The sequence below is a fragment of the Symphalangus syndactylus genome, chromosome 15, assembly GCF_028878055.3.
Source record: "Symphalangus syndactylus isolate Jambi chromosome 15, NHGRI_mSymSyn1-v2.1_pri, whole genome shotgun sequence".
In the NCBI taxonomy this organism is placed as follows: domain Eukaryota; kingdom Metazoa; phylum Chordata; class Mammalia; order Primates; family Hylobatidae; genus Symphalangus; species Symphalangus syndactylus.
The window spans coordinates 100,817,570-100,841,153 of NC_072437.2; the positions used below are offsets into that span (position 1 = coordinate 100,817,570).

General features: G+C 35.9%; 1 protein-coding gene across 10 annotated transcripts in view; it reads left to right on the forward strand.

Annotated features, from left to right (window-relative positions):
- Nucleotides 1-23,584, forward strand: part of NBEA (neurobeachin) — a 731,576-nt gene that overhangs the window by 646,544 nt on the left and 61,448 nt on the right. For all 10 annotated transcript variants that reach the window (XM_055244143.2, XM_055244145.2, XM_063619313.1 and 7 more), the window contains 2 exons: nucleotides 4,857-4,976; nucleotides 17,946-18,098. In XM_055244143.2, coding sequence (XP_055100118.2) covers nucleotides 4,857-4,976; nucleotides 17,946-18,098 — 273 coding nt within the window. The remainder of the gene's footprint in view (nucleotides 1-4,856; nucleotides 4,977-17,945; nucleotides 18,099-23,584) is intronic.

Sequence of the window (23,584 nt, forward strand, 5' to 3'; positions counted from 1 at the left end):
CTTTACTTTAGGCCTTTTAGACCTAAAGTCATTAAACTTGTTATTTGTTTCAATGTACTTAGTATAACAACAATAATAATTGCTTAAAAATGCTAATTAACTGCATACTTCATTACTTTAAATTAAAAATATTATTTTAAGCAAACTACCAGTGAAATCACTTGTCTACAATATGAGACCCTGAAAAGATTGTTTTCCTGACAGCTGCCATTGGGCAAATCATGAATAAACTTATAGCAGCATTTGGAGTTTCTTCAGATATTGATATTAAAAGACACATTTTACTTGGAATGTTTTTACTTTGCATCTTACCCTAGACATATAACATGTATACAGAAGTAATTAAATCTTTTTCCCTGGCTTGCTGACCACTCAGTAACTCGTTCACCTTCCAAATTCAGTATATTCAGCCCTCCTATTCAAAACTCATTTGTCAAACATTTCATAATTTCCAAGGAAGTGATGTTTAGAATTTGAAACTTTCTGTGTAAATTATGGCTTGTTTTGAAAGCTTACCCTAAAGCCTCTTTAAACCATAATGTGTCTTTGGAAGTATATATGTATAGTACAAAGATTTTTGCCAGTGTTGTAACTAAAACCAAAAGATAGTGCTACTGAATAAAATACTGTTGTGTCTATCTTGAATACTGATGCATTAAGGACAAGGCATATTTACTCAGAGGAAGATGAGAAATACTTAACCAAGAGCCTAGTGCATGGTAGGTGCATAGGTTAATTAGTGAAAACTTTTGGAAGATTCTAAAAGATACTTCTTGGTTCTTGAAAAAGAAATAGGAGAAAATAAACTTCTGGAATTAGACAAAGGCCAGTAGAAATAATGATTCCTCCATTTGTTAGAATGTGACCTTGAATTTTCTCAGATATAAAAGGGGAATAATAATTACACCTACTCTGAAGGGCGATAGTAGGGATTCAGTTAACTTAGATAATACAGAGCCTGGCACAGAAAAGTGCTTAGTAGCTGTTATTTCCCTTCCCTTTGTATTTTATTATGCTTCCAATCACTTCAAATATACATCTTTTCTTTGCTATAGTTATGTCCCAGGCACTACCTATTACCCATAAACGAGGTTTGTTTTGGCTTTTAAATGGAATGAAGAGAAGGAAAAGAAGAACAGAACAGAACTACAAGAAGCAAAGAACGTAAAAGATTATTATGAGATGACTAAGCAAAAATCATGTAAGACAGAAGAATGAAGAAGTTGAGTAAAGAGAAGAGGCAACAGGGAAACAGCATTAGATGCCCACGATGGAATTAGTTGATCTGTAATCATCTAAAAGCAAGAAAGGCTGTTAGTGTCTTCAGAGGGGACTAAGGGGTATGATAGAATAGAGAAGGACAGGTACTTTCCAGTGCAGCGAAGGTGAGTTAGTTTTCCATCACTGAAAAAGGGTTAGAAGGTATGAAATGATGTTGGAGTGGATGTAATTAGGAGAAGAAAGTCTGCCATTGGCCATTTATATTGCAGGACCTAACCTGAACTTTTTAAAGCCTAATGAGTTCCAGAATTGCAATTTCTGAAATTACTGTTTACTATGTATTCATTTATACATCTTATCTCCCATGCCTAAAACTTTTCTAATATAACGGTGAAATGTCCAATCTGTTGATGTACACATGGAAAATGGCTCAATTGACAGGTGGTAGGCAAATAAATATAAAAGTTATTTAAGGTTAATATAGCACCTAATCCTCTGTGTTAGTCAGATATGAGTCAAATGAAAAAGAAAGGCTCTGCATTGTGCCTTGAAGGTAAAAGGGAAACACAATCTCCACGGTAATCAGAGCTTGAAAGATCAATACTTACTTATAAACAAATAGGTTATCAATTTCTATTAGTACCCTACCACTGTAGCAACTGGAGGCCTTCAGGAATAATGAGAATATATGTCAGTATGTAATATGTGACCCTAAAACAGTTGTTAATCAGATCTTTTTAAAAGCTACTTAAAACACTGAAATGTGGAATTCAATATTCTCTGCTTTTAGGTGCCACCAGATTCATTCATAACTTTGTTACCGGAAATAAATATAATTCTTTAATTTCAGATTTCTTTTCACTAAGCCCATCTGTGCTATTCTTGGCATGTCTTTGTTAAGAGTTGAAAACTAGACAGGATTTTGTAATTTAGGTTGAGGTGGAGATCAGCTTTTAGCGGCTGATGATAAGAAGTACGGCTTTGCATGTATAAATGGGTTTTCACTCACATCTGTTTAATAGGTTAAAAAACCTAGAGACAAGCCTGATCCCTCTAAATTAATCTCTGCCCACTACCTACAGTGAAAATTAAATGCCTTACATCAGCATCCTGCAATAATAAAGTGGGTTCTGAAGATACAACTTTTTGGTCAAACTACTAGTAGTTAAGAACTGAAAAGAAAACCCGTATCTTACTCTCACCCACCATACTCCCATCTCTCAACAATACCTTGTATGTTTAGGTGTATTTAACACACACTTGTTAAACATTGTTAGCCATGTGTTGTGCTTGGGGCTGGGGATAGAGAGATAAATAAGGCCTTAGGAACTGGCAGTCTGGTGGGAAGTCCAACAGTGAATACTTGGACTTGTGTAAAGCTGGTAGTCATTTTCATAACTCTATGTCAGGTAAGATACATCAAGCTTTCTCTGTGTTATTTCATTTAATCTTATTTAATCCCATAATTCCCTCAAGGTATTGTCGTTCCCAGTTTACATAGATGAAGGAATGGAGACAGTTACTTGACACAGTTACTTAAGGTTAAGTAAGCTTGCCCAAGATAGAGAAATAGTTCCACCAAGATTCAAACTTAAATCTGTCATATTTCATTCAGTTTACCATTGCTGCATCTAGAATTTTTGTATCCCCATTTTAATATAATTTAGTGACAGATATATTGTTTTCACTACCTTATTTTTAATAGTGAATTAAACATCTAAAAAGCAAATAAATTAGTGAAAGACATGTCATGTAATTTTTTTCTAACTTAATTTCACTAAGATTTATTTATTTCTCATGTCACTTAAAATCCTAAACAGCAATACGGACTTCTTGGATGCGTATCTGATTTTCAGGTGAATCAGTACTGTCTCCCTTACTTGTATATTGTTTTTTCATTGTTGATCTCATCTCTTTCATCACCCTTTTCTCTCATCCAACACTGAACGTGAAATAGTGGCAACATATTACAAGTTTACAAAATTGATGACATCTGGCCATACTGGATTTCAGGGAGATATTGAGGAAGATCAGTATTTGTTGCTCTTACCCCAACAGCCAGCCCTTAAGGTTAGTGGCAAGAAGGGGAGTTTAAGGGGACAAAGTATGTCCCCTTTGTACATCCATACAAAGGAATTGTAAAGCATACAAAGGAAAGAACAGAGATTACATATTAAAGAAAGAGGACTAAAATATTTTGGAAAATGTCATGTAGGTTTCTTAGCATTATTGAACCTGGGAATGACATGTCATTCGTCCTAGACTTGAGAGAGAAGAATTAAAGCAGGGAAAAGGAAATATGTATTTATCTTTGCTATAATTGTAGTTAAGACATCCTTAGCAGGAATGAATGTTATTTAATCCTTTTAAACTTGGAAGCAAATTTAATGACATCAAAAACATAAGAACAAACTAAGAACTCCCAGTGTGAGAACTCCCAACTTAAGAATTACAGAAAAAACATTAAAATTAAATGCATTAGGACATTGCAATAAAGTTATTCCTAGGTTTTCTGCTATAGGAACATGTACTGGATGGCAGACACTATGTTATCCAAAGGTAATAGTCACAGAATACAAAAAGGTCTAATTTATCTACTGTCATTTGTGCTTACTTTATTCTTCGTTCAACAGATTATATATTGAGCAACTTCTATGTACCAGGAGTTGTTCTAAGTGTTGGAGATAAAACAATGAATAAGGTAGATACAGAACCTACTGGTAGTGGGGAATATAGACAGATTAACAGTCAATTAAAATCAGTGTGATAAATGTTTCAGTGCTGTTTGAGGAAATACAGATTGCTATTTGAGCATACTGGAGAGCCGTGGTAGTGCAAGGAAAGTTTTTCAGGAGAAAATGACATCATGGCTGAGTCTTAAAGGATAAAAAGAACTTAGGTCAGAATAGTGAAATAAATGGGTAAGTTTATACCCAGCCTAGGGAACATCACATACAAAGGACAAGAGGTGAGAGTAGGGTGGCAAGATTTTAGAATGTGAAGAGGGGAATGGTGAGAGATAAGAGTTAAGCAGGTTCCAGATCATTCAGGCCCTTGTAAAACAAATTAGGTAGTTTAGACTTTCTCCTAATCACTCCCAAGAGCTATTGAAGGTTTTTAAGCAGGGATTTGCATTTTAAAAACATCATCAGACCATAAGGTGGTACTAATACTTTCGTAGTCTTTCACAGGTAATCTAAGATGGACATTCTCTACCTAATTCCACACTGCAGTGATCAGTATGAGTGATTTTTGTGATCAGTATCAGAGTGATTTTTCTTATTGCGGTGTTAGTATATATATAGCCTTAATTATTAGAAAGAAAAATCCAACTTACGAATTGTCATTAATGCAAAATTATTTATCAGAAAATCATAGAGCACTGGAACCCCATCATTTCACAGATGAGAAGACCAGAAGCAAAGTGACCTGCCGGAGTTGCAGACTGACAACTGCTGCCTTGGCCTAGTCAAGCCCAGACGGGCAACTCCTACTGCCTTAATTTGGGGGCATCTTTCTAGGACCCTGCTCTGCCTCCACATCTTGAAGGGTTTTAAAGATAGCCATGTTTCACAAAGGAACGAGGGCAGCTGTGTTTAGAGTGGTCAAATTGCTGATTCTGTTTTTTTGCTTAGGAACCTTTCACAACCTTCTTCCTCAATGCAAATGATGGAAAATTTGATCATCCAGATCGAACCTTCTCGTCCGTTGCAAGGTCTTGGAGAACTAGTCAGAGAGATACTTCTGATGTAAAGGTAGGCTCTTTTATTTGTTGATATTCATTAAATTTCAAAATATGTGGAAATTTTGATTTTTAAGTGGGTATGTATAAGACATTTTATATTGCAGCTTTGTTCCATCATATTAAAATTATATGGTACATCTAACCTTAAAGGAAATAATTTTAAACATTATAGAAAATAACTGAAAATTATTTTATATTACCCAGTGAAGGTGTTTTCGTTATTTCAAAACATTCCTACCTAATTTAGATTGAATAATCAGGAGATGTGAAAAGCCTATAAATTGCCTTTCCTGCTGTTAACTCAATATTTGGTCCATTCCATAAAACACAGCAGGAATTGGATTTGACCTTAATGTGTCATATTGTTATAGCTTGCCGGGCTTGGGGTTTGCGTAGCCTGGGGCAATTAATAAAGCATTAATGACAAGACCCATTTAAAATGTAGGCTTTTCTGTATAGCCTTAGCTTTTACTTGACTGTGCCTGGGGATACTATGCAACAATACACATTAGATTAAACCAACACACACACAATATCCAGAAACAGCCAGAGAGCAGAGTAATTTTATAGTTGGTACTGCTTAGCTATTGTTAAATACAAAGATTTGTTATTCATTTATATGGGCTCCTATTTTAAAAAAGAAAAACATTGTATTCAAAGCAATAATATATATTTGTTCTCTCATTTGTCTCATTTTTTTTTCCGGATAATAAGGTTACATGGCCAGGTTATTGCATAAGTAAATGTGTTTCTTATTTTAAGCTCATTTTCTTCAAGGCACATTTTTTTCCCATTACTGTCACTCAGTATAAAAATGTTACGGTATCATTCCATTTAGAGCCTTAAACCAACAAAAGTTAGTGAGTTAAAATCAAAATTGTCGTTTACATATTTATGCTTCTCTATTGCAAAACATTTGTAAAAGGCAATTTCAGTGTTACTGAACTGCAATTGGATGAATGCAAGTCTTGTTCAGTATATTTCCAAAGCAGAAAATAAAGGAAATGGAGCCAAGTAGATAGTAACATACCTGTGTGCTTTACTTGTTGTCATCAAACTTTACATAAATGAATATTTATTCATACAACATATTTACATTTGTAGAAAAAATAAGAGAATTTAATATGCATCCTTACTATATTAAGCTTTGAAGTTCTAACGGTCTTACAACTTTGCTGAGACTTAAACTCTAAAATATCCATAAGCCAGCATTTAAAATGATTTGTTACCAGTGAAGTCAAGGAGGGAGTCTGTTTCTTATATAATAACGCTTTGAGAATTAATACAGAAAATGGGAGTCCATAGGCTCCCATTGAACAGTAGTATCCAGAATTCACACAATGTTCATAAAAAGCACTCAAATATTTTGTATGTGAATTACATATTCTCATCTATAATTGAAGGCTTCTTATCGCAGCTAAGATTATTGATATTTTAAATCAGAGCTATATCCATATTATATCAGCCTATTTCAGATGAAAATGCCTGCTCACTGTTATTTGACATCATCACACACATACATACACAAAAATTGGCTTTTCAACTTAATTCAGAGATCCACCCTCACATGCCCACACACATACTGGGGTCAGTCATTCTAATTTTTATATACAGTTTTAGATTTCACTTCCTAGCCTGAGAATTTCACTGATGCTTTATACCACCAGTCTCTGATAACCAATGCCCTGTACCGGGCTTTTTCCTCTAAATTCTCCCAGGAATTTTCCTCTTCACAACCCTTTCAGAAACATTTACATTTTATTACTAATTGTATTTGGGGGGCTCCTGGGGTCACATCATCCAGGACAAAGACCAATGTGGCTATCACTAACTTGGGAGTTTTTTTGTTTTTTTATCCTCAAGCAGCTGTACTGAACACAAACATGCAGCTTTTTTTTTTTCCCCAAAGACTTAATTAGTTCATAAGAAGCTCATTTCCCCAGGTTGACATTACACAGATTGCTCTCATTTTCAGCTCTCTTACCACCACTCGTGAACCTTTCATATTATATGTTAATACATCTTAGATATCTTGCCATGTAGACTTCCCCTTTCTTTTTAAAGGCAGCATGCTACAAATATACAATAATTTATATATGTGATCTCTGGTTGATGGAGAATCTTTCTCCCTGATTGTTACTATGAAACACAAGGCTATAGTGAACATCTTTGCACAGACATCCTGATGGACTCCTTCTATATACATAAAGGCTAATTCCTATTAATGGGACTGATGGCTCAAAGTCAATATACTTTTTTTATTTTTTAAGATATTGCCAAACCATCATCCTCAAAGATGAAAATTCACTCCGTACAGCAGTGTGCAAGGGTACCTCCTTCCCCATGCCCCCTACACCCATCATCACTATTGTATTAAACAATGGAACTTCTGCTAGTCTGGCAAGTGAAAAATTAAGTTATATTTGTTTTAGTTTGCATTTTTTTTTCTGAGTGAAGTTGAACATTTTTCATGTACTTATTGACCTGTACACTGACTCCTATCTTTTGCTCATTTTTCAGTTGGGTCACATGTCTTTTTCTTACTGATTTGAAAAAGATCTTTGAAGTTGCAGAAGGTTCCATTGCAAATAGGGTTTCTTGGTCGTCTTAGCTTTGTTATGGTTCGTTTAATGTGTGTGTGCGTGTGCGTGTGCGCGTGCCTGTGTGTGTGCGTGTGTGTGTGTGCGCATGGTGTGTGTGTCCAGTCAAATATATTTATATTCCCCTTTATAGCCTCAGAATTTGGGGTCCTCATGACCAGAGTATTAAAGAGAAGATAAGACTTTTGGGTAATAACTAGTGCTAACTTGAGAATCTTCTGAATTCATGATTAAACCTGATTTATCAGAGAAAAATATGTTGCTACGAGTAGTAATTGTTTTGCTACTTGTGTGTTAAAACCTAAAGTTTTTATCTCTTATTTCTAAGCTGTTAAAACACAGCATTTCATGTATTTTTTAAGGAAGTGTGTTCCCATTTCCAGAGAAGAAAAGTATCTCTGCAATGTCTACTAACTTAGTCAGTTAATCACATAGGAGAGAACTAGGATGCAGTAGATGGTTTTATTCTGTCTGTCTCTATTAATGTCAGTCTCTTCCTGCGCTAATGAATGCAAGCTGGGAAGAAGGAGTGCTGTTGAAGTGACCTTTCAGGAGAGAGGTCTCTGGAGTTGAGTCAGACTAGTTAGTTTTTACTTTATTATTATTTTTTAAATTTCTTTCCCTCTAGCCTAGTCTTGGTAACAATGACATTCAACTTACTGAAGTTTTTACACTAATTTTCCTTAATGCCTTCAAAAGTTGTTATATTACTTTTAGAATAGCTATGTAGATGTCAGAAAAGGTAGCTGTGACAAAATGTCATTAAGGTGACATAGTATAAATTAATACAGTTAATGGAGGTGCTCGCCACTGACTCATTGACCCATTATGAGCTCTTGTGGAATTAATGAATGCCAGGGCATCAGTCTTTTGAAAAAAAAAGAAAGAAAGAAAGAAAAGAGATGGCAGCTTTAAAACCTTGCAATGAATTATATTAGAAAAGTGAAAACGTCTGGATCGGATTTGATTTCACTAGGAAGCCATAAAATGGTACTCTCTCTCAGCAAAATATATTAAACTGAAATGTCAGATTTGATGCAATAGGTATACAATTATGATAGTGTTAATAGTGGTCTTCTATCATTCTAAGACATACTTTCAGGTCCAATTTCTCAGCAGCTTGAACTTGTCATAAGCTTATAAATTAGGAATTGCATTTGAGGATATGTTCTTATTTTTTGACAGAATGTATATAATACCATTAACTATACCGTGGGGTTTTAGCGTAACTGCTAAAATAAACTAGAAATCACATTTATAGACACAAAATGCCTGCTGTAATGTTCATTTTGCCATTCCTTTAGTAATATTTGGTGTTTTCCTGCACTGTTTTTCATTTAGGAAATTTTAAACTACTTGGACTTTTTCCTTAAAGAGAAGCTGATTAACAGAAATTTGTCAATGGGAAGAGAGTCAGCAGAACAGCAGTTATCTTAGGCAGGCAATCTAGTGTCTAATGTGCCTCTGTAGGAGTACACTTACACATTATAAAAATAAACCCATCTTTTAAAATAATACTGAATAGTTTTCAAACATGTTTTTGTTGGTTGTTTGATACAGTCCTTGAAACAATCCTATGAGGTAGTAGTCATTAACCCTATTTTGTAAAGGAGGTTCATGAATATTAAGTGACTCACCTAAGTTCACACTCAGGCAGGTAAAGAGGAAGCCAGTACTAGCACAGAGTCTGTCCAGTTATTTAAGATGCTTCATATCCAAGAGGATTTTAAGAATGGAAGCTGCAAGGCCACTTCATGCCTAGGCCCGGAAGTCACATCATGTTACTTCCACAGCATTGTATTGCTCAAAGCAAGTCATGGGGCCCGCCCAGAATAAGGAAGCGTAGACACGGACTCCACTTCCTGATGAGTTGGGTTGCAAAGTCACATTTCAAGAGGTCACTGAGGGTGGAGGGATTACTGTGCCCATCTTCAGAGACAATCTACCACAGTCCTCCGAATCCGGTCAAAATTCACACTCCTCCTACATGTAAAATATACTCAACTTGTTCCCCACAAGTCCCATCCCAGTATTTGTATCAGACTGAAAACTTGGTATCTCGATGTCTACATAAGCTCCAGATACAGATAAGGCACAGCAATTCCTAATTTGGAGACCTGGGAACTAAAAAGACAAATTATCTGTCCCATGTACACACAACATGTGGTGGTAAGACAGAACAGTTAAACTTCAGTAGAAACTCCATTCAAAAGGGGGAGAATGTGGAAGGTACATAGCAGTCAATGGTTCATAGCAGTTCTGAAACCCAGCCAGGAACAAGTTATCGATTACCTAGACTGCAGGGACAGGGACTGTCCATGGATTAGGGCCCAGGTCTGTTATCTGGGCTTGGCTCCCTAATTCATTATTTTCCATGGCTCTTGGTTACTTCCTCTGGGACATTGGCTTTGCCCTCTGAATCATTCTTTTGTTTCCAGAAGAAATAAGCATGGTTTGCAGCTGAGTATCTTTCTCTGCATGCTTCCTGACCATAGAAAGTTAGGGCCAAAGCCTCATATACCCAAATTGGTACAGCAGGTTTAAAACTGTGTAGCCTTTCTGTGTATCAAATTAGAGAAAGCTAATACTCACAAATCCTTTTGGAACAGGATTCTCTCTTTCAAGCTGTGAATTAGGATACTGTTTATAATGCCCTAAGAATCCTTTTCTCTAGTGAATCACTCTGTGTAGCTAAGCAAGTCTGAAAAACACTACCTGACATTTTAACTTTTATAAAAGGGTTTTACAGGCACACCCCTGATTTTAGCTTTATTCTATGGCCATATTTTACTTGTAGCACCTTGGAATTGATCTTCATCCTTAACCTATGTCTTATTTTGAGAATCTTTTGCCAACTGAAGAGAGTGTTCTAGGCCCTTCTGTTTCTTGAAATACTGCTTCAAAACTGAACAGTTTCTTCCTGAGTTCATCTCTCTCTCTTGCATAGCTGATCTCTTTTGCATAGCTTACACCATTAGATGAAACCACTGGTCACTTTCAGCATTCTGCCTGGAAATCTTCTAAGTCAGAAGCACATGCTTATTAGGTACTTTTTCTGTCTTTGAAATTATTGCAGAAGACAATGTTAATTTTCCACCACTACTTAAGAGGGACTGCTTCCAATAACAACTTCCTTGCTGATCTTCCAGACCCCACCAGGCTCCTCACCATCCCTCCCACCTCTGCCTGCTGCCTCATCCCAAGCCAGAATCATGTGTTAAATTCTTTTTATTACTTTAGCACTCCACTTTGAGGATTCAGTTTCTGTTTTGGTCATTTATGACTTTGTAACAAATCACCCCAAAACCTATAGGCTTAAAACAACTATTTATTCATCGACAAATATGCAATCAGAGTTAAGGCTCAAAAAGGACAGCTAACCTCTAAGCCACACAGTGACAGTGGGGCAGCTTGACTGGGCGGCAGAATCTACAGTGGCTTTGCTCACATGTCTTGTGCCTCATCTGAGATGGCTGGAACAGCCAGGAACTGCCTGGGCGTGTCTGTCTCTATCACATGTTTCTCTAGCAAGGGAGCCACTCTATTGCATGTGGTAACTGGCTTCTAAGAGGACTAAAATAAAAGCTGCCAGGCCTCTTAACTCTTAGGCTCCCCTAAGAAGACTTGCAGTATCACCTTGTCACATTCTGTGTGTTGAAACAAGCCAGGCCATATTCAGACACGGGGGAAATAGACTCCACCTCTTTATGGGAGGAGTAAACTGGAGATGCCAAAGGGCTCACTCATGGGATGGGAGGACTGTTACAGCCATCTATGATAAAACTCTGTGAGTTACCAATTTTAAAAATATTTTAAGTACTAGTTTGGTTTGTACCATTCTCTACAGTCTGAGTGTGCGTTTAGACATAAACCAAAATCTCATGAGCAAGCAATTTATAAAATACATCTGATTAGTTTAGGTAATATATTTAGTCCATATATATGTCAACTTTAAATAACCATATTCAGAAAATATGATTAAGGGTAAAGTTTGTTTGAGCTCAAAGCTTGAGAATGGTTACCCCGTAACATAGGTTCAAGTAGCCCTGAATATACACTCTGATTAGCAGCAATCATAAATGGGTTTTTAAGAAAAAAAAGAAGAGGCAGGTCCTAAGTTGCTTACCAAGAATTTACATTAAAATAAGATAAGCCATTGGCTATACATTGTTCTTTGTATCACCGATTTCAGGAACATGAAGATAATGGGTAAGGCAGCTGGTCAGAAACAAAATGCCTTTTTAAACAGTTGCTCTCCAGGCTTGGGTTGAGGAGGCAGTGAGTGACTGAAGTCCCACATGCACGTCTCTCTAGACCTGATGAATTTTTGCATGCCTCACATAACTCAGACTGCTGTGAGCTATTTTTTTCCTCATATTTGCTAAAAATACTTGCATCATCTGAACTGTCTACATAGCTATTCATTAAAACACAAACATCCATAGTGACAGAACTTTTTTACTGAATTAGAGGATGCACTTTGGTACTGGGTAAACTCTAGTGCCAGAAGTAATATTTTTGATCTGTGCCCCTAAAAAAAATTGAGACAAAATAGCTTCTAGAGTATATTTTATATAAAGTTATGAAATGTATTATTTTATAAACATTATTTCATTTAGTCCTCACATCTACCCTAAAAGTTCATTGCTGACATCACTACCATGTTACTTATCAACAAACTTTTTGTCAAAAGGTTAAGAAACCTGCCCAAGCTAGCAAGAAGTCTGGATTTGAACTCAGACGTGTTTGATTCTGATGTACATAAGGTAACATTTCCCTGGTAGAAGAAGGGACAATCCCAATGCTGCTGCCTGCCCAGCTTCCCCCTTTATCTTCAACGCACTGGTAGCCATGAGGTTCCTCTTCTTTAAGAAACACACTTTGAGCCGGGTATGGTGGTTCATGCCTGTAATCGCAGCACTTGGAAAGGCAGAGGTGGGCAGATCACTTGAGATCAAGAGTTCGAGACCAGCCTGGCCAACATGGCGAAACCCCGGCTCTACTAAAAATACAAAACTTAGTCAGCCGTTGTGGCACACACCTATAATCCCAGCTACTCGGGATGCTGAGGCTCAAGAATCGCTTGAACCTGGGAGGCAGAGGTTGTAGTGAGCCGAGATCGCACCACTGCACTCCAGCCTGGGTGACAGAGCAAAACTGCGTCTCAACAACAACAAAAAAAGAAACACACTTTGAAAACCAGGGCCTGCAAAGTTTTTAATCAACATTTCAATGCCTGAAATTTAGGATATGGTAAACATATAGTAATCTTGATTCATTTTTAATTTCACAAATATTTATGGATTACATATGATATGTTAGCACCATTCTTAGCAAGATAGACAAGGTCTCTACCTTTTGGGATTTCTATTATGATGGGACATGCAAGCATACAACAATAAATAGAGAAAATAATCATTGCTATGCAGAAAATTAAAACAGAGTAACGTCATATAGAATGACTAGATGGGGGCCGGATGTGGTGGCTCACACCTGTAATCCCAGCCCTTTGGGAGGCCGAGACAGGCAGATCATGAGGTCAAGAGTTCAAGACCAGCCTGGCCAATATGGTGAAACCCCATCTCTACTAAAAATACAAAAATTAGTCAGGTGTGGTGGCACATGCCTGTAGTCCCAGCTACTCGGGAGGCTGAGGCAGAAGAATTGCTTGAACCCGGGAGGCGGAGGTTGCAATGTGCTGAGAGCATGCCATTGCACTCCAGCCTGGGCGGCAGAGAAGACTCCATCGCAAAAAAAAAAAAGAATGACTGGATTGTTACTTTAAAAGGTAGAATACAGAATATAGGAGCAGGAAACCTGGATTTAAAGTATCTGGGTTTGATTTTTGGCCTTACTACCAATTTGCAGTGCAGCCATTAGCAAATTACCCACCCAATCTTTACCTCAGTGTTCAGGTCTATAAAGTGGGAATAATGAGAACACCTACTTCACAAACTTTTTGTGAAGATTAAAAAAATATATGTAAAGCACTTAGAACAGTGCCAAGACATAGAAAGGTACCAAAATAAATGTTACCTGCTGGTTTAAAACAGAATGACTACAGGTAACATTTAAGTTGATTCCTGGCCTCGGAGCACAGATGTAGTAATTGTCATCTTGCATATAACCAGTTGTATCTCAGAGATGAAACGCTCATATTCTTTGGTTTATATTTTTAAAACAACAAATCTTTTCAATAATGGAATTGTGAATATAAATTATACTAATGTCTTGTGTTTACATACTAACTTTAAATAAAAATTGCTGTTTGAAACAAGATTGTAAAACAATAAAACTGAGACCAAAAAAAGTCTCCCCTCTGCTGCTTCAGCTACTTCTCTCTAGACTTCTTGTGATTTCACTTCCTCTACTATCCCCTTCACAAAACTCCAAACTATCCCCAACTCTGGACTTCAGGTTCAGAGAGCTTTAGTCACTGATAGCTCTGGTGTTTGAAACCTCTAGGGGCTCTGCAAATAAGCTGTTCTTCGGAAGTTTCTATCTGTGTTTAAAACATGACTGTTTAGTGATTGTTTTCATTAGGAGAAATCTGGGAGAGTTTCTTTGTCCCTTCAAACATCAGGCCTCTAACAGCTTACATCTACATCTTAGTTAATGCCCTAATTTATGACCACATTTTGGGTGGCTTGATGAGAATGGAGCCAAAAAAAACCATCCTTACTTAGAAGGGTGTCCTGAAGGCCCTGGTAACACTACTTCTTTCTATGACTAGCCCCCGTTAGGTCCACCTTGAATGATCCTACTGGAGTATTCTTCCTCCTGCCCTTCTAAAGAACCATCAAGACAGATCTTTCTAGGCCTGCATTGTTCTTTGATGGAGGCCAGCTGTTAGTGCCCTTCTTTCTAGAGTGCCTAAATGAAAATGAAATTAGTCTTCTGCCACTTCTGCAGTTTGAGAACAATTCTGATGGCAACTTTAAAATCAACTTTTTCTGTATTTAAATTGAGCTATTTTATACTTTTGAGCCTTTTAAATGTAACTTGAATAAGCAAGATAACATTTTTTAAACAGAAAAGTTTCCCCTTAAAAGGCAGATTTCATGTCAGGGTTTATATCCCTTTCCTTTTATTTAATAAAGTTCTTCATTCACTCTTTCCCCATCTTGAGGCATGTTTCTGACCATCTGCATATTCCCCAGAAGATTTCCAGTCTTATTAAAATAACTTCATCCAATATCTTTAATAGTTTAATATTAAATGAGCACCTGCTGCACGCTATATTAAATATAGCACCGAGAGCTACGAAGGATCCAACAAAACATAAACCTCACAAAATGGGCTCAAAACTTTGCGTTTGCCCAGATCTTATTCATACTAAAGTTGCATTTTCCCAAATTTTATTCACATTAATAAATATGACATCCTATGTTTCTTGCGCCTTTGTGAACCTAATTTAATGACTTTCAGTGAAATTGCATTGTGGTGGTAAGTAGGTTAATAGCGACCACATATTTTATACAGGAAAGAATGGGAAATAATATATGAAAAAATTATAGAGTGCCAAGATGGTATAAGATAAATTAAGACTATTTGAGTTGTTTAAATAAAACTAAATAGATTTTGCTATATGCATGTAGATATATACGTTCCTCTCTGCCCTCAAGGAAGCTTCTATAGCCTCATTATAGAGATAGGACATGAGCACAAATAACTGATGAAAGGCACTAAGGGAAACACCTGATTTGTGTGAGTCTAGTACATATAAATCACACTCCCAGCCGAGCAGCTGCACAAGCTTATGTTCCTTCCCACTTTGGACCCTTTAGGGTGTTACTGCTATTGTGTCACATGAAGACCAGGACATATGCAAATAGCAATCGTCTTTGCCTTCTCTGCACCTTTTACTAATTCCTCATGTTTTCCCAAAGAGTGAAAGTAAGAGCAGAAGAAACTATGTATTTTACATTAATACACTGAAGTCATAAGATAATAGTATGCATTTCTGATTGGGTGCCAATACATGAGAACAGCAGTGATTCTTCTACTCTCCTGTCAGCAATCATACCAAACTGCTCCTTCCGTGACTCATAAATACTGTCATGTTTGCCCAGCCTGGCAATCAAACTCCTGATAGTCATTGCTGATAGAATAGTCACTGCTGAAGCGTCCTTTAGCCCGTCTTGTCCTTCAATTAAACTGTATGATTTTTGGCAAATAAACATGTGTTTTCTACCGTATGGTTTTTCTTTTCAGCCTCTTCTCCATTTCCCCGTTCATATTGGAGTCATTGAAAAATTATATTAATTTGTATTAATTCCACTAGAATTCTCTTTTCCTTTTTCGTTGTGGCCTTGAGGTCTTGCACATAGTTTATTGTTGATACACATTTGGCTCTTAGTGTGAGCCATCTAATTCCCTCTCTTTAGCTCTGTTGTAGATTTCCCCTCTTTGATAAAGTTCCACAGTAGGACCCCTTTCTCTCCACACTTAGCAGTTGCCCTTCTCTCTTTCTCCTCCCTACACATGCATATACACCACATCTCCCCATTCTCCAATCTCTCCTTTACTTTGTCACCCAGTGTCTTGCTATAAAACAAATTTGACTGTGTTAAAAACTCTTTTTTAAAATTTCTAAACCAATAAGACAAAATCCAAACAGCATCTCCTTCATAAAACTTTTCTCATCCGTCTGGCCTCATATACCTCCCACCATCTCATCCCTCCCTTGTCTTGATCTACCCACGATATACCCTGTTCTCCTGTCGTGCTCAGTTTCTCACCACTCCATATAACTCCCTGAGGGTGCCGGGCCCCCTTTTCTGGTTTTCATCTTAGCCATGCTCCAACTCCAATGTCCCATCTCCATCGAAGTCTCTCCTGACTTGCTCAGAATCCCCTGCTCTTTCCTCCCTGCTCCCTTCTTCCACAGCTGCTATTGTGTATTATAACCATCTGGTTCTACATATGCCCCATAGGCCAGACTATGAATTACTTGACAGTAAGGCCATGTCTTGTTCATTTTTTGTTTCCTGAGTACACATCACAGTTTCTGGTACTAAAAACCTTTACTATATGCATAAGTAAATGTCAGAGAAATATGTAAAGGATTTTAGAAAGATTTCTATTTAAATAGAAGAAAACTGAGATTCTTAAAAAGCAAAGCTCCATTTATCCAGAAAAATCATTTATATGGACCTGTTGATGCACCCACAATGCTGGAGAAAATGAACATTTATATTTTTCTTATGGCTCACAGTGATCATCATAAGGGTAATGGTCGGTTTCACACAGAGCATTGCTAAAATGAACGCCCACTTAAAACAGATATATCAGTTTTAGCAGGAAAACTCGTGAAAAGAAAGATTTTATATATGCTTTTTCTAGAAAGTTAGGGATCCAGTTTATTTGAAGACCTCAGTATGTGGTGGTCTTAATTTTTTCTATGCATCCCTAGAAAAGATGACAGTGAGATTTAAATTTCAGATGCTATGCCATCAATGTTGATCATATTACACAAATACATGTGTAGCTTCACAACCCTATCTTGGTATTTGAAAAAAGATGATCAGGATGGTACACATAAAAACTACAGTAGTTTGTTTTAATTTTCTCCCAATTACTTTTTAAAAAACAACAACAAAAACTTTCAGGGTATTAAAATCAGTTCATTTCTATATCAGATTTATTCTAAAGTAACAGAAACCTCAAATTAGACACTGTACATCACACACAAGTTCTCCTTGAATCCAGTTGTTTATGCTACACTTACATACAAGTTACACAAGTTGTCTTTGCATCCAATTTATTGAGAACCTGTCATTTCTATGGCATGCATTAAATATTTAAAACTGTTTATCATATTGTGTATCATCTCTTTTATTGTGTTCAGTGATTGATATAAAAATAATTTATCAAGTCAAAAAACTATGAATCTCTTTATAAAAACCACATATTGTAATTGTCAGTATAGTTAAAAAGAAAAGTAGAAAATATGTGATCTATTACAAATACTGGCAATTAGTTTTTAATTTGGATACTTCATAAATTTTCAGACGAAGATTTTACACAACATAAACTTGTTTATATAGCTTTACATATTTTCTAATGCTATTGTGAACTGTTGTTAATTTGTATACTCATTTCATTAATTTATGGGAGGATAAGATTGAAAATAGGTAACATTTTAAAATATCATCTATCATAAACATAAACTTTCAAGTGAATTGTTCACAAGAAATGCTTCATCTTCTCAGATCTTTAAATAAAATTAAATGAAGAATAGAATAGAATTAATTCATAAAATATTGGTTTTAAGAAATTATTTTATTCCATTTATAGTTAATAAGTTATAAGTTAATAGTTTTATTCAACTGATTTTTATAAAGTGGTTTAATATGCTTCATTTTTATTCCTGATAGGAACTGATTCCAGAGTTCTACTACCTACCAGAGATGTTTGTCAACAGTAATGGATATAATCTTGGTGTCAGGGAAGATGAAGTAGTGGTAAATGATGTTGATCTTCCCCCTTGGGCAAAAAAACCTGAAGACTTTGTGCGGATCAACAGGATGGTAAGAGAGATTTTGCTTTTGCTTGAGCAGTCATCAGGAAGTTAACATATTCTGTAGTTTTGTTTTGTCCTGTTCTTTACTATAATATTACCAATTGCCCATTAACATCTATAAATACAAGATTAAAATTTTAAGTGAAAAAGAAAACATTTTACTGTTTTCTTGACAGCATTCCTTATTGTAGAGTGGATTTTCCTTTCATGAGGACTAATAAAGCAATGGTAATTCAGTTATGTTTGCTCCCTTAGGAGAAGGCAATCAGATAAGCATCTGTTGACTAATATAATGTATTCTAAAGTGCTTAAAATAAATGCCTATTTCTTAGTTTTGTCTGCTGACTAAATCTGAACACTTTTTTCACTTATAAAAATGCTCAAAATGGAAAACTATTTATTTAGAACATATTTATATGTGGGATATTTATGTTGTGAAACATACCTTATGGTATAAACATTCTGAAATAGAAAACATCTTTTTTTGTTTTGTTTTAGAGACAGTGTTTCACTCTGTCGTCCAGGCTGAAGTGAAGTGATGCAATCATAGCTCACTAAAGCCTCAAACTCCTGGGCCCAAGCAGTCCTCCCACCTCAGCCTCTTGAGTAGCTGGGGTTATAGGCAAATGCCACCATGCCAAGTTAATTTTTAAAAAGATTTTTTTTGGTAAGATAGGATCTCACTGTGTTGCACACGCTGATCTTGAACTCCGGGGGTCAAGCAATCCTCCTACCTGGGCCTCCCAGAAGAAAACATCATTATTTTAAGCTATATTACACATACCTGGGTGTTTTAAATGAGAAATGTATAAATAGAACGTGATGGGAATTTGATGGGTTTTAATACATTTTACACATATTTAAGGAGATTTTAATCCCAACATGGTTATAGTACATGACAATAAACCACTTTACAAAACAGCCTCTCTAGTGTACTATTGAATTACATCAATAAAACCAATGACGCCAAATATATTTTTAACCCTGTTCCATTCACTCCCAAGTTTTTCCAACTGTCTCATAAATATTTTATTTTGTTTTTACAGCTTATTTATTTGAATCAGAATTCAAATAAGGTCCACACATTATAAGGGAATTCACATATTCCTTAATCCTCGTTTTTTAAAAAGCTTAATTGAAATACAATTCATAGCCTGTGCAAATTGTTCATCATTCAAAGTAAAAAAAAAATGTATATTAGTCCATTCACAAAGTTGTGCAACCATCACCACAATCAATTTAAGAGCATTTTTATCACCTCATAGAGAATCCCATACCTTTTAGCAACTTCCCCGATTTTTCCTGATTTCCCCATTCCCCCCTGCTAGCCCAAGGCAAACACAAATCTACTTTATATCTCCATAGATTTGCCTATTCTAGACATTTCATATAAACAGAATCATAAAATATGGGGTTCTCCTCCCCTCCTCTCGATTTTCTGTCACTTTTCTTTTGGACTTTACTGTCAGTCACACACTTTCTTCTGTTTTGGAGCTATATTTTCTGTCTCTAAGAAATATTTTACTTTTAATGTACTTTATTTTAGAAAGTTGCTGATGTAATCTACCTATGCTTAAAAGCATCATCTAGATAATCTGCAATGTGGTCTCCCCCTCTTTTTTTTTAGAAAATTTCATGTTTTGCATAAGTCTTATTGCCAATCCCTCTCACTTCTCAATCTGTTAAATTGGCACTTTCAGATATATGCGGTTATTTCATACTATTCCCTTGAACAATTGCTTATTTCTTCAATTTATATTTTTAATGTGAATGACTTATATTTCGGTAATATATACTTCTGAAAATTTCTGTTTCTTTTTAGAATTGGTATTTCATCACCACATTCTTCTTACATACTTGAATGTTATCTATAAATATCAGTGTAAGGATACCAGCTCTACAAATGCAACCCTAAAACCTCACTGTATATCAATATCTCTCAGTCACATCATTCCATTGTAGCTCCAGAGCTCAGAACCCTGCCTGGCACATACTAGTTGTTCAGTAAATATTTCTGAGTGAATGAATGAATTAATGAATTATAGAGGTGTAGTAATCTCATTGCTGTTACCATATAGTTTATTAAGTCCAAACTAGTCAAACTGAATGAATCCTTCACTCAGGCCAGCAAAGTAGCCAATAGTTGTTGGACCAGTGCTTTTGTTGATCATGCTGTTGAACAGAATTATCATATGGGTGCTGATAATAAGTGCCTCTTACCTGTCAGGCATTAAGCAAGGCACTTGATTTTTTTTAACATTTATTTTACAGATAAGAAACATGAAGGCCAGACATGTTTCATAATTTATCCATGGCAGAGCCCAGATTCAAGTACAGGAAAGTTTTAACTCCTAAGTCATACTCTTTCCAGTATGCCAGCTACCTCTGATATTATCTCTTCTTTGTGAAATTCTTTGAGTTTATTGGATCTCTACTTTTAGGTTTATAATTATCAATCGAGACCTTATTTATTTCCTTTAACATCATGGATATGGTTAATGCAGATCATTCACAGATAACGACTGCAAGTATACTAAGCTTAAATATGCATTAAAGAAAAATAGAGTAGTTATCTTTATTATCCACTGGACATTTCACATTTATTAATTTGCTAATGTTTACTGATAATGTACCAGGAAATGTATATGACATTTTTTAGACTTCCAAACATGCAGTAGCACAGACTGGATGAGCAGGAGGCCACTGTTGTTTCCCAGTCCCAAGACTAGGGCACATTTCCTGCTAGGGGAGTACTAATTTCAGTGGTACCCGTTCCATTCAATGGAGAGATAACTTTAGGAAAGGGATTTGCCTTCTTAATAAAAGACTAAAAGTTTGAGAAGAAAGTTTTAGGATGAGGGAAGATTTACTATGATACAGGGAAAGGACATATGTTTTTAAAAATTGGGGAAATGGACTCTCATGTGTACGATCTAAACCATCTTGTCTTAAGTTTCTAGTAGAGGCCTAAATTAACAAAATTGTGTTGTGAAAAGCATAGGGCATTTGGCGTCAGCATTTTTGAAAGCAGTTATCTAAGATCAGTTTCTCATTATAGTTATTTAAGCAGAGACTTTTTTGTATTGAAAAGAAGCCATTGGAGAGATAGCTCATTGGAGAGATAGTATGAATGTCTCCTTTCAGTTTTTGCAACAACTCCCTTATCTTGCATTAACAATAGCAAATTTCAGTGAGAACAGGAGTTACTAAGTATTTTAACTAGTACTCAATTATAATACATGTAAATACTTCTCCAGATAGAGAAAGCCTGGGCAGAATGCTGTTTGGAAATAGGAACACAGCTAGTCAGTGGTCTTGGTGAGAAGCTGCCTGCTCTGTAAATGAGCCGATGTCATAACAAAGATAGGTGGAAGTAAAGGTCCTCAGTGATATCTCTTCTTAGGAGTACATCTGCACTGATGCTTCCAAATGCAGACGTAGGAAACAGTGGACTAAGTGATTGGTCAAATGCCTCCAGATTTGTCCACTGGAAAATAATTTGTTCGCTATAGAAATTGGTCCCCACAGTTTTTCCTCCTTTTATTGTCCTCTCCGCTCATAGCTTACACTGTATTCTTAGCTGTTCTGCTGTGTTCTTTGCTTTACCTGATTAATAAACATGGCAAAACAGGCTTTAAAGATAAATTGGTGAAACCTTGTCCCTACAAAAAATACAAAAATTAGCCAGGTTTGGTGGCATGGTGTCTGTGATTCCAGCTACTTGGGAGGCTGAGGTGGGAGGATCATTTGAGCCTAGGAGGTCGAAGCTGCAATGAACTGAGATCGTGCCAATGCACTCCAGCTGAGATCGTGCCACTGCACTCCACCAGAGCAAGACCCTCTCTCAAAAAAATAAAATAAAGATAAATTGGCATTCAACAAATGGTGCTGGAAAAATTGGTGCTAGAAGAGTTGGATATCTATATCCGAAAAAGGAAGGGGAAGGTTTCAGTCCTTACATCACATCATATAAAAAAATTAACTCAAAATAGATCATGGACCTAAGTTTGAAACCTAAAACTATAAAACATCTAAAAGAAACATATAGGAGGAAATCTTTCTGACCTTATGTTAGCAAAGATATTTTAGATATGACAACAAAAGCACAACCCATAAAAGAAAACATTGATACACTGGACTTTATTAAAACTTAGCTTGTTTGAACACTACTGTAAGAAAATTAAAAGAAAGCCACAGGCTGAGAAAAAATATTTCAAAACACATCTAATAAAGGACTAGGATCTGAAATATATAAAGAGCACTCAAAAATAATAAAAGTAAAACAATATTTGGAGAATTAATTTTTTTAAAGGAGGGGCAAAAGAATCTTCAGCAAAGAAGATATATAGATGGCAAATAAACACATGAAAAAGACACCTCATATCAAAAATTGATCCACAAATTAAAATTAATCAAATTGAAACCACAGTAAGCTACCATTACACATTAGAATGACTTTAAAAATTAAAAGGGGGGAAAAAAACAAAAACAAAAAACCTCTGACGTTCCAAGCCCTGGTAGAGATGCACAATAGCTGAAATTCACATATCCTGCTGGTAGAAAACAGTTTGGTAGTTTCTTATAAACACACCATATAACCCAGCAACCCTGCTCCTTGGTTTTAGCCCCCCAAAAATGAAAGCTTATATTCATACAAGCACATTAATATTTATAATGGCTTTATTTGCTTTCATCAAAAACTGGAAACTACCCAAATATTTCTCACCTGGCAAATGGATAAACAAACTAAAATAAACTACAGTAACTCCACATTATGAAGTACTAGTTAGCCATTAAAAAGAACCAAGCACTGATACATGTAACAAAATCACTTTCTTGCTGTCACTTAGATGATGCCAAAACATTTTTAACAGCTTTATTAAAATATGTTATATATCATAAAATTCACTTGTTTTCAGTGTACAATTTAATGATTTTTAGTAAATTGTAACAGTTATATGACCATTACCACAGTCTAATCTTAGAATATTTTCACCACCCCAGAAAGATCCCCTGCCCACCTCCAGCCCAGGGCAACTGCTAATCAACTTTTTATCTCCAAAGGTTTGCCTTTTCTGTGTATTTCATATAAAAGGAATTATACAGTATGTGGTCTTTGAGTTTGACTTCTTTGAGTAGTTTTTGAGATTCACCCATGTTGTAGCACGTAATGGTACTTTGCTCAACTTTTTACATAATGGTACCACATTGTGTGGAATATCACATTTTGTTCACCCATTCATCAGTTGATGAACATTTGATTTGTTTCTACTTTTTGGCAATTTTGAGTAATGCTGCTATGAACAGTCATATACAAGTTTCTATGTGAACATACATTTTTATTTATTTGGGGTATAGACCTAGGAGTAGAATTGCTGGGTCATATGGTAAATTTATGTTTAACTTTTTAAGAAACTGCCCAGCTGTTTCTCAAAATGACCTTGCATTCCCCAGCAATGTATGACAGTTCCAGTTCCTCCATATCCTCACTCC